The 15,811-nt window shown below is 37.4% G+C and overlaps 2 protein-coding genes across 2 annotated transcripts in view; both read left to right on the top strand.

The window, feature by feature from the left end:
* susd2 (sushi domain containing 2) overlaps positions 1-11,971 on the top strand; it is a 37,701-nt gene extending 25,730 nt beyond the window's left edge. The window contains exon 14 of the mRNA XM_056458935.1: positions 11,871-11,971. Coding sequence (XP_056314910.1) covers positions 11,871-11,971 — 101 coding nt within the window. The remainder of the gene's footprint in view (positions 1-11,870) is intronic.
* A 283-nt stretch (positions 11,972-12,254) lies between these two features.
* Positions 12,255-15,811, top strand: part of kremen1 (kringle containing transmembrane protein 1) — a 143,677-nt gene continuing 140,120 nt past the window's right edge. Inside the window, exon 1 of the mRNA XM_056458934.1 lies at positions 12,255-12,333. Within this exon, the coding sequence (XP_056314909.1) occupies positions 12,255-12,333 (79 nt within the window). The remainder of the gene's footprint in view (positions 12,334-15,811) is intronic.

Below are 15,811 nucleotides of genomic sequence, written 5' to 3'. Positions count from 1 at the left end.
CGACTTCACTGCTGTGAGTCTCGTTGTCATGGTGAGCGCTGAAGAGAGCACACCTCATTGGAGCACACAGGCTCGGGAATCTCCGTCACGGCGAGTTGCGGTCGGCTGTGGACAAAAACACAATAAATATATTGAATATATATTTTTACATTTTTGGTGCTGTGTAATATTCTGGGATGCAGTAGAATATGGAGACAGATGAATATAATTAAAGACAGATGCGGGACATTAGAACAGAAAGTGAGCCCGGCTAGGACACACTGCTCTGACCAATGACTCTGACAAACTCCTAGTGGTGGTAAGCTTCTTATTATCAAGAACGCCATCTAGCGGTCACATAACCTAATAGCATGTTACTTGCTACTAATCACATCCCACGGCCAAACGTTCCAGCATTTGTCCTTTTAATTATTTTATGTAATTTAATATTATATAATATATTTATTATATAATTAATATAATATATTTATATTTAATATATTCCTGTCACGTCTGTGTTTGTGAGGCTGTTTGGTCACCTCATTCGTTTTATTCTGATCAGATATCCGACCGCTCAAACCACTTCAGAAGGTGATCGATGATGCATTGCAGATGAAACTGGACAGGTATAATCATTCATATTTTATTATAAACAAAATAAATTATGACCTGGAGAAAATCTGACCTGCGCCTGAAACACCTGTAGGTGCGCTACAAATGCAACGCAATTGCCAATATGAAGATCCCTAAAACTGAACTGTAAAAATACTTTGAAAGCAAATTACACCTAAGAGTGATGACTTAAATGTTTTTTTTTAATCATTCCAAGTTTAAATGATAGAATGTTCTTAATGAATAGGGCATAGGGGGGGATAACTGGGAATAGAACACAGCCAGGAACTATGCTTCTAACTACAGCTCTAGAGATGTACGCCGAGAAAACAGAGAAAACTTTGCCTACGCCAGATTTCAAGCTCACATTTGGATTTACTAACGATGAAATGAACGTGAGAATGTTGGTCCGCGCCAACATCATGTCTGGCGTACGTGCATTTCTTGTGTGTGTTTGTTTTATTTCCATTGGCGACCCCTAGAGGCAATTGTGTTAAATTGCACACTACAAAGTATCTTTGAAGCCGTGCAATGGCAGCTGTATGGGATGGGATCATCCGCATGTCTTGCAGGTATATAAGGTTTCCATACCATACAGTTGACCGGCCAAACATTAAAGCGCCATTTGCAGTGATCGCCGGTTTTCCCAAAGTAATCGGAGCGAACGACTGCACGCACGTTGCTATAAAGGCACCATCTAAAGACGAATTTCAATGCGTGAATCTGAAACATTTCCATTCAATAAATGTGCAAATAATATGTGATGCTCAAATGCTCTTAACATAACACACACACGTTTGATTCCTACTTGTCTTCCTTGTGATGAAGTGTAGGCCAAATTTGATATGTAATGGGGAAAAAGAAGAATGAGTTCATCGGACGCTGGATTCAAATTGGGTTCATTATGGATAGTGTCAAAACATGTTGCCACGCTCTACAAGCTACGCTACTCGTGCTGCTAATGCTCACTCTCTTTAGTTTTGTTGTCTCAATCAATCAAACGGGCAGTAATCACTCAACTAGCTCATTCCAACGAGGTGTGCTATTTGCACTTAGCCTAAATAGACACTACAAAATTTTACACCTTTACATCGGACTATTTCTTTTTTTAATCACTCATAGTGCGCTGTTCAGACCCCACTGCGTTATCCGTGTCAGCTAAACTCTCACACTCTATTTTTTTTCTTTTGTTATTAATTCTGGAGGACAAACTTGCAAATAACACCGTTTTTCTCTGGTCTACCTTCGAAAGGAGCACCTCCAATTCACATTCTGTTCAAAGTTTCTCTTTTTTCTTGCTTTTGCCATTTGCTTTTTCATTTGGTTTTGCCAAAGTAGAGTCATTATCATATTTATTAGGGGGAGGAGGCAGGGAGGGGTTTTGCGCTCGTGCACGTGCGCTCAGTTTCACGTTAATTTGGATGTACAAAGAGAATATGCGTGGGATTCAGCGTACGCAATGTTTCATACATCTGAATTTTTTACTCATACGCAATGTTTTTGTATGAATTCAACGCAAGTCTTTGTACATGAGGCCCCTGGAAATGTCCTGGATAATGATTTCTAAAAAAACCCTGAAAATATTAATCAGATATATTTAAATCTTTGTGGCTAGGAGCATAGTTCCTTAAGTATCAAAGATGGTCCACACTTAATAATTTATTAAACAATACAACAGGAGAAATGAAAAACAAATGTTTCGGCTACTAGCCTTCATTAGTGTAATGATTCATTATCTCATGATGCTCATATACACTGGTGTCATTTCTGATGATTAGCTGAGTCACACATCTTGTTTTAGTCTCATTGGGTTCACATCATAAGAACGAATGAAAAAGTTATACATAGAAGAGAGAAAAAAATCTAATGAATGAAAAAAAAAATCCAAATGAACGTTTTGTTTATTTACTTTTCTTTTATTTATTTTTTTCATGTATTTTTTAAGATTTTTTTTATTATCTTCTTGATGATGTAAATTCTTGAATGCGGATCATCTTTGTTGCTCTGTTAGTACTATCAAAATTTTTCGACATTTTTTTGTAAGTATTTCTCACCATCATCCACTTTATTGTCCTTGAGAATGACGTAAGACCAGTTTGGTAGGGTTTGTTACAAACAAAAGTAATTTCTCACTTGTCAAGATGGATTCAGACAGATCCGCTCTAGTTAGCATGAAAGTACGACCTACAGTTAACCTCCCTCCGTACATGTACATCTTTCCATTCTCATGGTATAGCTGTATTGCTGTTGAGCATGTCTGTAGTCATTATCTTTGCTTTGAAGGCTTGGACTTCCCAGACTGGCGCTTTAAAGTGCTGACGTGTGATAGTGTCTTCGTAAGCGACAGCTCCACCTTCACTTGAATGGATAGTCCCACTAAACCTCTGTTTACTCCCATGTTGTAAGTCAATGTGGGGGTCTCAGTGATCTTTTTCTCTCTTATCTGTTTCTCTACTTTCTCTCTCTCTCTCTCTCCCTCTCTTGCTCTGTCCTTCTCTTTCTTTTGTTTTGGCTACCGGCTGATAAAGGTTGACATTCTAGCCCACATCCCCATCAAGCATGTCAGCGGCGCAGGGATCAAAGAGCTGCCCAGGCCTGTAATTGACTTCCCATTACAGAGAGCTGAACCCCCAGCAAATAACCCTCAACAGTTTAGTTATTTGCATGCATTCCAGTGCAGCTCGTATTGAGACGAACTAAAAACAGGAAAGTGAGGGTGAAATGATGGAAGTGAAATGTGCAGGTTAACAAGATGGACAATCATGCAGTTTTGTGTGCCGCTGAAACTAACAATTAATAACAGTTAATAATCTCTGAATTATTTCCTCAAGTAATCACATATTATACAGGCAAGCCTGAAATTATTAATAGCCCTGACAAATTCTGACTTAAAATTATTAATAGCCCTGACAATGACTGACTTTTTTTTTTCAAAAGATGAGACATATATATTTTTTTCCACAATAATGCCTCTTGTACATCGTCTTATCATTTGGAAGAAGCCTGTGTCATTGTCAAACCCCCCCAAAACTTGCTGGTTAAACAACTTTTAAGTCAGAATTTCCCAGTGTTATGAATAATTTTTGGTTTGATTGTATAATATCAAAGTCGTAGCAGTGAGATATGGCTGTATATGGGCACTGCTAAAAGGCTTGCGTTGGCTCGAGGTCGCAGGACGAGTGCCTTAGTGCCCCAGCAGTGCCGATATACAGCCATATGGCAATGCTACGAGTGTGATATTGCATTTATTTAACAGTTTGACTGCATAATCGTGTGTATAAAAAAGAAACTCAAACATGGAGAGTCTCAAAAACTCTTTTGTTCGAGAAATTACTTTCTCCCGCCATTCATTCACATCTGCAGCTGATTGTCAGAACAGCATAAAAAGTTGCTGACTCACAAATGTCACTTCAGAACTAGTATTCGAATGATTCTCTAGCGTAATGTCTAAAGTGATGACCAAAAAGGCGATTTTGCTCACACGATCAAGATTGTGAGGCTGAACGGCATGAAATGTCATCAGTCTACAGAGATTTCACAGTATTTCTCTTTTGAAATTTCACAAAAATGAACGCAGAAAAAGCCAAAGCAAACCAAACACTACTAGATTACTATGGTATAAATACAGCAATACAACATGTACAATAGAGAGATCGACTTCACTTACCTGTGAAGGTAATGTCACAATGTCACTTACTGTACCTGTTCTCTAATGATTTGTTTAGCTGTAGTTTGAAGTGTATTTGAAATGTAGTTTGAGTGTTTCTCCAAGGACTTATTATGCAGTCGCTGTTGCCATCTTGTGATAGAACATCAACAGTCAATTTCTTTGCTCTGCTCAATATGACAGGCTGATGGCCGCTGACTTGCTGAATATTCAAAAATTATGCAAACATATTTTAAAATAGGCACTATTCTTATAAATCAATGGCATATTTGCAATCTACAATCTAATATATAATCACACTTAATTGAAGACAAAATTATTTGCATTTGTCCTGCTGTGAAATTTGTATTATTTTGAAAATATTTTCCAAGTGTTGCCTAACAGAGAGAATATTTTTTTAACATAATATTTTTTAATAACGGGGGTGGTGCGGTGGCACAGTGGGTAGCGCTGTCACCTCACAGCAAGAAAGTCACTGGTTCGAGCCTCTGCTGGGTCAGTTGACATTTCTGTGTGGAGTTCTCCCTGTGTTCTTGTGGGTTTCCTCCGGGTGCTCTGGTTTTCCCCATAGTCCAAAGACATGCGCTATTGGCGAATTGGGTAAGCTAAATTGTCTATGCTGTATATGTGTGAATGAGTTTGTATGGGTGTTTCCCAGTGATGGGTTGCAGCTGGAGGGGCACCCGCTGTGTAAAATATATGCTGGATAAGTTGGCGGTTCATTCCGCTGTGGTGGCTCCCGATTAATAAAGGCACTAAGCCGAATAGGAAATGAATGAATGATTTGTAATAACTAATTTCTTAAAGTGCAATTTAAAGACTTAAATAGGTTAAAATGTCATTGAGGCAAGTTAGGATAATTAGGGAAGGGATTGGATAAGTGTTTTTTCTGTAGGCTAATAATATTTACAAGTTTGCATGTTCTCCCCGTGTTTGTGTGGGTTTCCTGTGGGTGCTCCAGTTTCCCCCACAAGTCCAAAGACATGTGGTACAGATAAAATTGGGTAAGCTAAATTGTCCTTAGTGTATGTTTGAATAAGTGTTTATGGATGTTTCCCAGGGATGGGATGCAGCTGAAAGGGCATCCGCTGCGTAAAACATATGCTGGATAAGTTGGTGGTTCATTCCGCTGTGGCGACCCCAGATTAATAAAGGGACTAAGCTGAAAAGAAAATCAATGAATGAATGAAAATATTGACCTTAAAAAGGCTTTTATTCCTACCAAAGTAAAACAAAAATTATTATCAAAAAATATTATAGGAAATACTGTGAAAAATGTCCTTGGTCTGTTAAACATTTTTGAAAGAATCATTTTCATAGGAGGGCTAATAAATTGAACTTTAACTGTGTATGTACATATACATACACTCACTGGCCACTTTATTAGGTACACCTGTCCAACTGCTCGTTATCACAAATGTCTAGTCAGGCAATCACATGGCAGCAACTCAATGCATTTAGGCATGTAGACATGGTCAAGACGATCTGCTGCAGTTCAAACTGAGCATCAGAATGGCGAGGAAAGGAAATTTAGTTGACTTTGAACAGGGCATGGTTGTTGGTGCCAGACGGGATCTAAGTTTCCTCAGAAAAAACAGTCTTTGTTGGACTTTATTATAAACAGCCTGAGTGTTAGCAATCCAGAATCCATACACAAATATTAAAATCCATGTTAAAAAGAGAAATTAATTTCTCAACCAACAAATGTGCCTTTATTTTATTAAAAGCAGAAGAGAAATCAATAAACAAAAATCTGGCATGGGTCTCAGGCTTTTCCAGGTGATTAAACAGGTAGTTCAACAGTCTAAACTTAGCATCTTCAACTCCCCTGCTCTGTCTAAATGCAAACTGCAATGGATCAAATTTGTCCTTTGGCTGCAATAAAACCTCATCTTTAATAATACTCTCAATACTTCATAACTAATGAAGTGTCATCTTTAATGTGCGTGTTCGTGATTTCAGGAGGCATGGCTTTGGACGGCAGGGGAGGGACTGTGTTTTAAAGAAATGATGTTAACGGGATTTAGGCAGATCATCGACTGCACCTTTAATACAAGCTTACATAAACTATAAAATGAGAAATAAATAATCATTATTGTAATCTCATTAGGAAACATTGTAGCCAATCAAATGCTACCTGTCAGAGACCGTGTTTTGTTCCAACTGGCTTGTTTTCACCAGGATTTTACATTGACAAGATTTACATGAGAATGAGGAAACGATGTTGACTGAGGCTCACGGTGTGTCATTTCCATGTGCTCAACTCTTATTATTCAGCGATGCCTAGGTATATCCGTAAATCATATGGCACTTTTAAATCAACAGGGTCCTGATGTCAACAGTGCATCCCTCACAGTTTATGCTTGTTTTTCTAACTCCTTAAATGCACTATAGAGGCTGCAGGTGATCTGGACCACTGCTGATGACATGAAAAAGAGCAAGTTAGCGGCTAAACTCGTGCTGTCAGCTTTATTCTGAATCATATTCCTTCTCTCTCTGCCGCCGAGTTCAATCTGTCACATCGTATTTTTTCTTGCGGCTGTGTCGGTCATTTCTTCATGCCCCCTCCTGTCGCGCTCTGTTCTGTGTCCTCCTGGGCCTGTGACTGTCTCATTGCGTTGTGCGCTCATATTTGAGTGTCCTCTGTGAATATAAATGTTTCTCTCCATGTTTCTGAAACTTGAGAGATGATTTTTTTTCACATTCACTGCTCGTTTTAATAGACTTCATCCCTTCCCCATAGCCCCCTTTCTCCCATCTTGTACCTCTTTAACTGATAGAGAGTTATAACCAGTGTAATTTGACAAAGCGGTACAGCATCTGTGCCATATGTTGAGATTCAGGGCATCATGTTAATATGGACCAAAATCTCTGAGGAATATTTTCATTAGCTTGTTGAATATGCCACGAAGGATTAAGACAGTTCTGCGGGCAAAAGTGGGTCGGTCCAACCCGGTACTAGTAAGGTGTACCTAATAAAGTGACCTAATAAAGTCATATGTATATAGTTTGCAAAAGGAGGACCAAAATAATCTACAATGAAATTTCAGTTTGGTAGTTGTCGTTGTGATTATCATCTTTTTTAATGATTTTTTTTAGCTCAGCCCTCAGTTTTAAGAGTTAAAATGTTCCTTTTTGTTGTTTTGAACGGCATGAAGCCCATCTGGACTCTGTATATGAATGTGCGTCACTGCACTGCAGATGCCCTGAATCTCAACATATGGCACTGATGCTGTACCGCTTTGTCAAATTACACTGGTTATAACTCTCTATCAGTAAAAGAGGTACAAGATGGAAGAAAGGGGGCTATGGGGAAGGGATGAAGTCTATTAAAACGAGCAGTGAATGTGACTAAACAAACTGAACGTTATTTACAACTTTATTACTTGTTATTCACAGCCTATGGAGGTTTTGTTCACTAAAGTATCTGTCATTGGCGTGCTGCGTGCACGCGTTCTCGGTAGCTCGTGGTCAGCTCACGTGTGATTTCGCGGCCGCAAATACATCATTACATGAAGACAGAAATGACATTTCTGGGTGAATTATACCTTATAAATACAGTAACATCATTTGAAGGTGTTCATGTTTCTGTGAAGACTTGTGCGACTGCCTTTAAGCTTCGCTCCTGACCTTGCAAATATAATTGGCTGAATCATAGAAAAGCTGAATTAAGATCGTGTGCAGGGTCGAATCGAGATCGTGATCTTTTTTCGATTAATCGTGCAGCCCTATTTGCCAGTTAAAAAACTTTTTAGTTCTTTATAATTCTGCGATTCTGAATGAAAAACTGTATTATATCTAGAATTTTCAGTTGTGTAGCAAGCAAAACTCCACATAATATGCATTATTTCATGCATGCAAGGATCACTGGACTCAGTCTCTCATGCGGCTTGTCCTAAAGTGACTGCAGTATGCTTAGTGGTTGGCCAGCGAGGTACAGGAATACACTTATTACTAAGCCATACTTACATGCTATTTCAGACAAAATGTTCAGAGTATCATGGTAAACAATATAGGGACCATGTCACAGGTTGTCATTGTTCTAAAATGCAACACAATAGTGGTCTGTCCAAATGTAGGAAAAGCTTATTATCATGGCTGGTAAACTCCCAGTACTTTATGATCAATCGTTATATACATCGTAATACCCTACTGCTACTAATTTGTGCCTTTTGGATGTGATTGGCTGTCATCACTATGGCATTCGGTGGTGGGACAGTCACTGTCTTGAGCCCTGTTTATAATTTCGAAAGAGGTATTTTCCACATGTAATTGTACAGAACAGTTTAAAAGTTTGGGCTGGTTACATTTTGAAGTGATAAAATCTGCATTCATTTGGTCAAAAATACATAACTGTAATATTGAAATTTTATATTACAATCTTCTTTTATATACTACTCCATGCTTCCAGTGTTCAATTCTCCAATTGTCTTGTGGACAATGAGACCTATTAAAAGGTATAGTTCACCCAAAATGAAACTCCAAGCGTGTTTGAGACTGTGGGCTCTATTTTAATGATCTAGGCGCAAAGTCTAAAGCACATGGTGCAAAAGCATAAAGGGTGTGTCTGAATCCACTTTTGCTAGTTTAAGGACAGAAAAATACAGTTTGTGCCATGGTGCATGGTCTAACAGCATTGTGCTTATTCTCTTAATGAGTTATGGGTGTGTTTTGATCAGAATGTGCAAAAAATCAATCAGACTCTCATCTCATATTACCTTTAATACTCAGTTGTGTCGTGCCATGACTTTAAAAGTAGAAAACTGAACGCTTCACTAGTGAGACAACAGTTAAACAGACCATCTGCAGCGTGAGGAGAAAGTATGAGCCTCCTCCATTCAGCCTCTTTAGTTTCTCTTTACTTTTACTCCTTTACTTTCGTGGATAAGGAAACAGTGTTGTACGCACTCCACTGAAGACATCCATTAGCCTACATATATAATTTCATTTGTTAAGCACAAAAAATTGTTTCAAAACTATTTCTAAACTCAGTTCTAATTTCCAGCAAACAATTAAATGAACAATAATAAAGAAGTGTGGTCAAAATACTGAGTTGTACACTGTAAAAAATAAATCCGTAAAATTTACGGTAAAAAAACGGCAGCTGTAGTTGGCAGTATTCTACCGTCAAAAATACGGTACAAACCATAAAAGTAACTTCTAATTTTTACTGTAAACTACCGTGTTTCATTAATTTATAGAGATAATATGTCTGTATTTTGAATTACCAACATCTACATATCTTTTGTTACACAGTTAATCAGGTTAACGCAGCCATATGCAGGTGGTGATGAGTAAGTTACATAATGAACCAATGCTCATCACAAACAACTTTTCCCACAAGCAGAAAAGTGTATCAGTGTATAGAAGCTGCTCAGTGTCATTCACACAGCTACTAAACACCAGTATGGTAACACGCATAAAATTAAAGTCATGAAATAAACATTGTTTATCAACATTAGATGTAACATAAATCTCTAATGTACATAACTGATTGGGAAACAACTCAAAAGATCCATAATAATGTCAACAAAAAGCATTCAAAGTGATGTGCCATGCAGGGAATTCTGGGAAAGTCAATTTACGGTTATTCGCTGTATATATATTAAGGAAACATCCTGTTAACCAGGTTACGGATTTTTACTGTAGCATTTTTACTGTTTTTTACCGTTGAAATCACGGCCATTTTTTACAGTGTATCCAAACACATGCCCTGTTCTAAAATAGCATCGTGCCAACATTGTGCCTTTACACACCTCCTTTTTAGACCAGCACACCCATGATTTGCTATTTAAACAAAACGTGAAAATTAGGGTCTGAAAATAGCAACAAATAGCACCAAACACGTCTTGCACTGGGTGTTTGACAGGACGCTCTGTCTTCTGTGAACACAAAAGAAGATAAACTTGAGAATGTTAGGAAGGGAAAAAGGGTCTTTGCTCTTTGTAGTATTTTTTGTTCCTCCTATGAATGCCAATGTTTGTTGTTGTTGGTGGTGTTTTTAGAATACCTTTATTTGTTTGTTCAACAGAAGAAAGAAATTCATAGAAGTTTCGAAGCACTTTAGTGTGAGCTAATGGTGAGGAAATGTTGGGTTGAACTGTCCCTTAATAATAACTTAAGGACGTTTAGGGACATCTGCATCTGTGTGTTTGTTTCCTTCAATGCTGAAACAACATTAAAGTTCACCTAAGAAATGTCTGACATGTCAGGAATTTAACCTGAGGCTGAAGAAGGTTTGTGGTTGTGATAAAAATGTTTTCATATTAATTGGAAAGCTCCACTGATTATTGAACCATTTTTCACTTGAATAATGAATCTTGATGAAAAGCAAGTTTAGACACTACAGTACGTTACTTTGTATGTACAGCATGTACTGTATCTTACACAAAATATTTCAGTATTTTGAGAGTATAAGGGAGAATCTATTGCACCTTACACTGCTTAATGGGAGTAGGCGGAGTTAAATGCCCCACTGTGATTGGTGGAATGTTCTGTAGAGCAGCGGTTCCAAGAGGGGTCTGGATGCAGACCTGGTGCAGTGCAATCTGTGCTGCATCCAGTGATTTTTTTTAATAGGCTCACCTAACCCCACCACTAACCCTGCCCCTCATGGTGATGTCACTCGCTCCATTTGAGTGCATTGTGTCTGAAACTGCATCACTGAGTGATGCAAACACAGCCTGCGTCATAAATGTTGCATCCAGATGCTATTGGCGGTTCCCAACAAGGGGTCCCGGCCCACAAGAGGGCCTCAGTGAGCTCTGTGGGGGGGTTGCTTCATATTTAAAAAAAAAAAAAAATAGCTGTAGACAATTAGGAAAACGATCATGATGCCATGATGCATTTTATCCCCTGGCTGACCAAAAAATGGACACAAAAGGCCCGTGCACACCGGGACGCTTTTCGTTTGCATTGATCGTCAGCGTTTTTCGAGACGTTTTTCTGGATTTAAACCCAAGCGATTTTCACTGGCGTCGAGCAGAAGAGTATGCAAAATCACTCCTTGACGTTAGATTGCGCTACACAACAAAAGCTTCTGACACCTGCTTGTAACAAAGAAGAAGAAGACAGAAAGTTGACACGCTTGTTGTTATGGACGGTTCAAGTAGCAGCTTCAGCTCTACCAATGAAGAAATGATTATTGTTCACCAGTGCAATAAGCAGCTCCATGTTCATATTGCCTCTGGGCATCTTCTTTAATGTGCGCTCGGTTTTGCACTTGAACGCTTCAAGTGCTATTTACTGTAACTTCAGCAGCTCGTAAACAAAAGTGGCAATCTGATTAGTGGAGAAGGTTTTGATGCGGCGCGTCAAAACTAAAACAAACGAGCATGAGGCGTTTCTTTAAAAATGACGCTTTTACGCCTGCCATTTTGCACGTTGGTGTGCACGATCACATTGGCGCCCTTTATATAGTCATGAGGCGGTAAACATCGACAGAAAACGCGAGCAATATAGTCCCGGTGTTCACGGGCCTAAAGTCTCACTGATCCGCCTTCAGCAGCTAATAGTAATGACCCAAGCATACTGGACCCAAGTGAGGAAGCTCCAACATTTTGGGTCGCATCGCAATACTTGTTTGTATTTACTGTATTGAATTTATTTACAGATAACACGTTGGCCATCGTCTTGGGGAGTGTTGGTGCGGTGCTGGCATTGGTTGTCATGGTTATAGCGATCGTTGTATACTCAAAGAAGCAGAAAAAGTGAGTCAAAATATTTTTCACTTTAAGTTGTTCGTATTAATTGAATTATGCGTTTGCAGGAATGCTTTAGACAGAAATGTACGTTCTGTAATTTACACACTATGGTTGGTTATCAGGGCTTGACATTAACACCCGCCAATCTGCCAAATGCGGGTAGATTTCAGCTGTGACGGGTTAGACAGACACTCCCACTAGCCACGTTGACTGATTGAAAATATGTTTTAAGTTGTAGTTTTCTTTTAAAAGCAGGGTTCAACAATAAAGATGGCCGAGAATCGAGAAGAAGCATGACTGACAAAAATAACTGTGCTCGTGTGAGCAAAAGAAAGCCGATGGATACCAAGAGGATGATCACTCGCCCACACGGTGATGTGATGCCTGCGCTCCCGCTTACTTGCGCGAAGCAACCGTGCTTGGAAACGCAACTGCTGCTTTCAAGATCTCCAGATATATCAAGAGCTTACAAAATATATTCTTTTGTTTCGCTTTAAACAATTTTGAAGGGATTATTAATGGGCCTAACGTTAACCGTGTGCACGTGATCATCCTTTCATTATCACCTGCTTTCTTTTGCTTACAGTTATTTTCCTTAATATGGTTTATTTATCAGTGTTGTTACAATAACATTGCTTTAATAGGAGATTAACTCCTTATTTATGTATAGTTAACTATATGAGACCTTTAGCCAGCACAGATTACTGTGCATAGTTTCAGATACATGACAATAATTATTTTTTAAACGTATTTATTTATTTATTTTTGTAAAGAAAAGTTTTGTTGAATAAAAAGTGCATAAATACAGCTATATTTAGCTTTTTTGACACATTATTTAAAATTTGTGGCTAAGAAATAATAATTTATTTATTTTTGGTGTGGTCAGCTTCATTTTGAGCCCTGAAATGAACACACAGTTTATATCAAGTAATTTTAGCATGGCAAAAGTCAGGTGAATATAAAATATATTTTCCCAACAACAAAATTGCGGCTAGTGAAAATGGTGATTGGTTAGTAATGTTGGAAATCTACTAGCCGCAGTGGCTGGTGATAAAAAAAACTTAATGTCAAGCCCCGATAATTATATATACTGTACAGTTTCAGCTCATTGTAAATAAGTAGTTTAAACAAGCAGCAAAATAATTTTTTGAGTGTGTGTATGTATATATATATATATACAGTTGAAGTCTGAATTATTAGTCCTCCTGAATTATTTGCCACCCTGTTTATTTTTTCCCTAATTTCTGTGAAACGGAGAGATTTTTTTCAACACATTTCTAAACATAATAGTTTTAATAACTCATTTCTAATAACTGATTAATTTTATATTTGTCATGATGACAGTAAATAATATTTGACAAGATCTTTTTCAAGACACTTCTATACAGCTTAAAGTGACATTTAAAGGCTTAACTAGGTTAATTAGGCTAACTACCAGGTTAGGGTAATTAGGCAAGTTATTGTATAATGATGGTTTGTTCTGTAGACTATTGAAAAAAATATATAGCTTAAAGGGGCTAATAATTTTGACCTTAAAATGGCTTTTAAAAAATTAAAAACTGCTTTTATTCTAGCCAAAATAAAACAAATAAGACTCTTTCCAGATGAAAAAAATATTATCAGACATACTGTAAAAATGTCCTTGCTCTCTTAAACATCATTTGGGAAATATTTAAAAAAAGAAAAAAAATCAACGGGGGGTTCATGATTCTGACTTCAGCTGTATATGGGGACCAACAATATTTCAGAATAGAACAGAGAACATGTGAGTTTAATTCATACTACACAAAGCCTACTTTTTTAACATCTGCAAAGTTTCAAAGCAAATGCATTACATACTAGAAAGCATGTCATTTATTATGTTGCTTATTACTTAATTTCTTAAATGGAAGTCACAACATATGACATTTTAGAGAACTTTAATGGTGACTGTGTATTAAGAATGAACAAAGACAGAATCGTTGGTGTGGTTACCAAGTCGTACTGCTTTACATTTAATTTCCTATAATGTCGAGCTATTATTATTCAAGCAGTTAGCCTTCACTGTCACATGATCCTTCAGAAAGCAAACTATTTTTAATTAATGTTAGAACAAAAAACTTCATACTGCAATAAAATCACTTTTTAAGGATTTGTGTATCATTATTTAAAGGTTATCTATTTTACTCCTATTTCAAGATTTAAGATGCATCTTTTGTGTCTCTGGAATGTGTCTGTAAAGTTTCAGCCCATCAGATTATTTATTATACCTTTTTAAATCTGGGACATTTGAGCTTTTATGTCATTGTAGCTATTTTTGTTGCCTGTGCCTTTAAAGCTGGTTCTCCCCGCCCACTGTTCCCACGTGCGTGTCAGAGCCGTAGGCTTTACGTAGATAAACAGCACAGTGACAGACAAGAATGAAGCAGATCTGCCTTACTACAGTAATGTAGTTATGTATTGTGGAGTTAATTCAAGCCTTTCTGCACTGAGTCATACACAATATCGTTATAAAGTTCGCTCGCGTGCACACATTCACACACACGTTTAGCTTTGCACTGTTTTTGTATGGCAAATGTGATAGGATACACATTAATATCCACTGCTGTATGGACATCCGTTTTGTTAACGTACAAAAATTAAACCTGATTTAAGTCCACAAACCGGGATTGAAGTGTCTTCTTTCATAATTGTACTGACACTATGCGGTTGTGGTGATGAATTGCGCCGCGAATTTACTGTCTTTATTGCAAACATGCACTGTTTTATAAACGTTTTAAACTTGTAAAACTCATTTTAAACTTGTAATATTTCATGAGATGTAGATGATCACAGAGCGCTGGAATTGGCAGTGACACACTATACCTATACACAGTTCTGTCCAAACGGCCTACATAGGTGCCTTTTAAAACATTAGTGATTCCACAATCATTGAAGTTGAGCATAAAAAATCACAATAATTCAATTCTCCAGAGCACACTGTAGAAATATCTGTTAATTAACAGTTTTCCTATTTTATGATTCACAAGTGTTTTCCATTTATTTATGGTGGTGAATTGCATTATGGGAGCTTGATCTCTGCTCTGTCGACTTTTGATGTTGGAAATTCAACTCTACAGTTTAACAAAGTGACTTTTATTGACATTTTAGTAGTTTGAAATGTATAAGAAATAGTATATATAGAAATAAGTCTGTAAAACAACAGAAAATGTACTGGCAGTTTATTCCAGAGTTTTTGTATCATAATAAACAACATCAACCAAGACAATATATCACTTTAAACTATTAAAATGTTAAGAAAAATCACATTTTCTAACTTTCCAAGGTTAAAAGTTGTTGGAGGAAAGATCAACGTCTCATAATGCAATTCAAAAGCATGAATAAATGGGGAAAAATAGAAACCTGAATCACAAAATAGGGAAAACTGCTAATTTACGAATATTTTTTTACAGTGCATGTCTTTTGTGTCAAATGACAGTCAATATGTACTGTAACAACAAAACGTTGTGTTTTAAATAAGCCTGCGAATATTTTCAAGAGAATTACCGCAGTCAGACTGGTTTCCTCTGCTGTGGGTAATTTATGGGAACGCATCAATCATAAGTGTCATGTCACATTTCGTTTGAACTTTCCAACTGAAATTGTTCATGTCACATATAATCTTGATATATGACGAAGATGAAGTCATAAAGCTCACCTTGGACGAAAACTCCTATATATCTTCATAACAGAAGACATCAGAGACATACGATAGGATTGTTTTCCGGTGTAAATGCATTATTTGTAGTATTTCTGTGTGTTTATATGCAAAAAATGACAATTAATTAGTATTATTATAGGGCACTGTGAGTCTTATGTCATCAAACAGAGA

This window comes from Danio aesculapii, chromosome 5 (assembly GCF_903798145.1).
Source record: "Danio aesculapii chromosome 5, fDanAes4.1, whole genome shotgun sequence".
In the NCBI taxonomy this organism is placed as follows: Eukaryota; Metazoa; Chordata; class Actinopteri; order Cypriniformes; family Danionidae; genus Danio; species Danio aesculapii.
The sequence above is the reverse complement of the archived record's forward strand: the minus strand, read 5'-3'. Positions and strand labels throughout refer to the sequence as shown.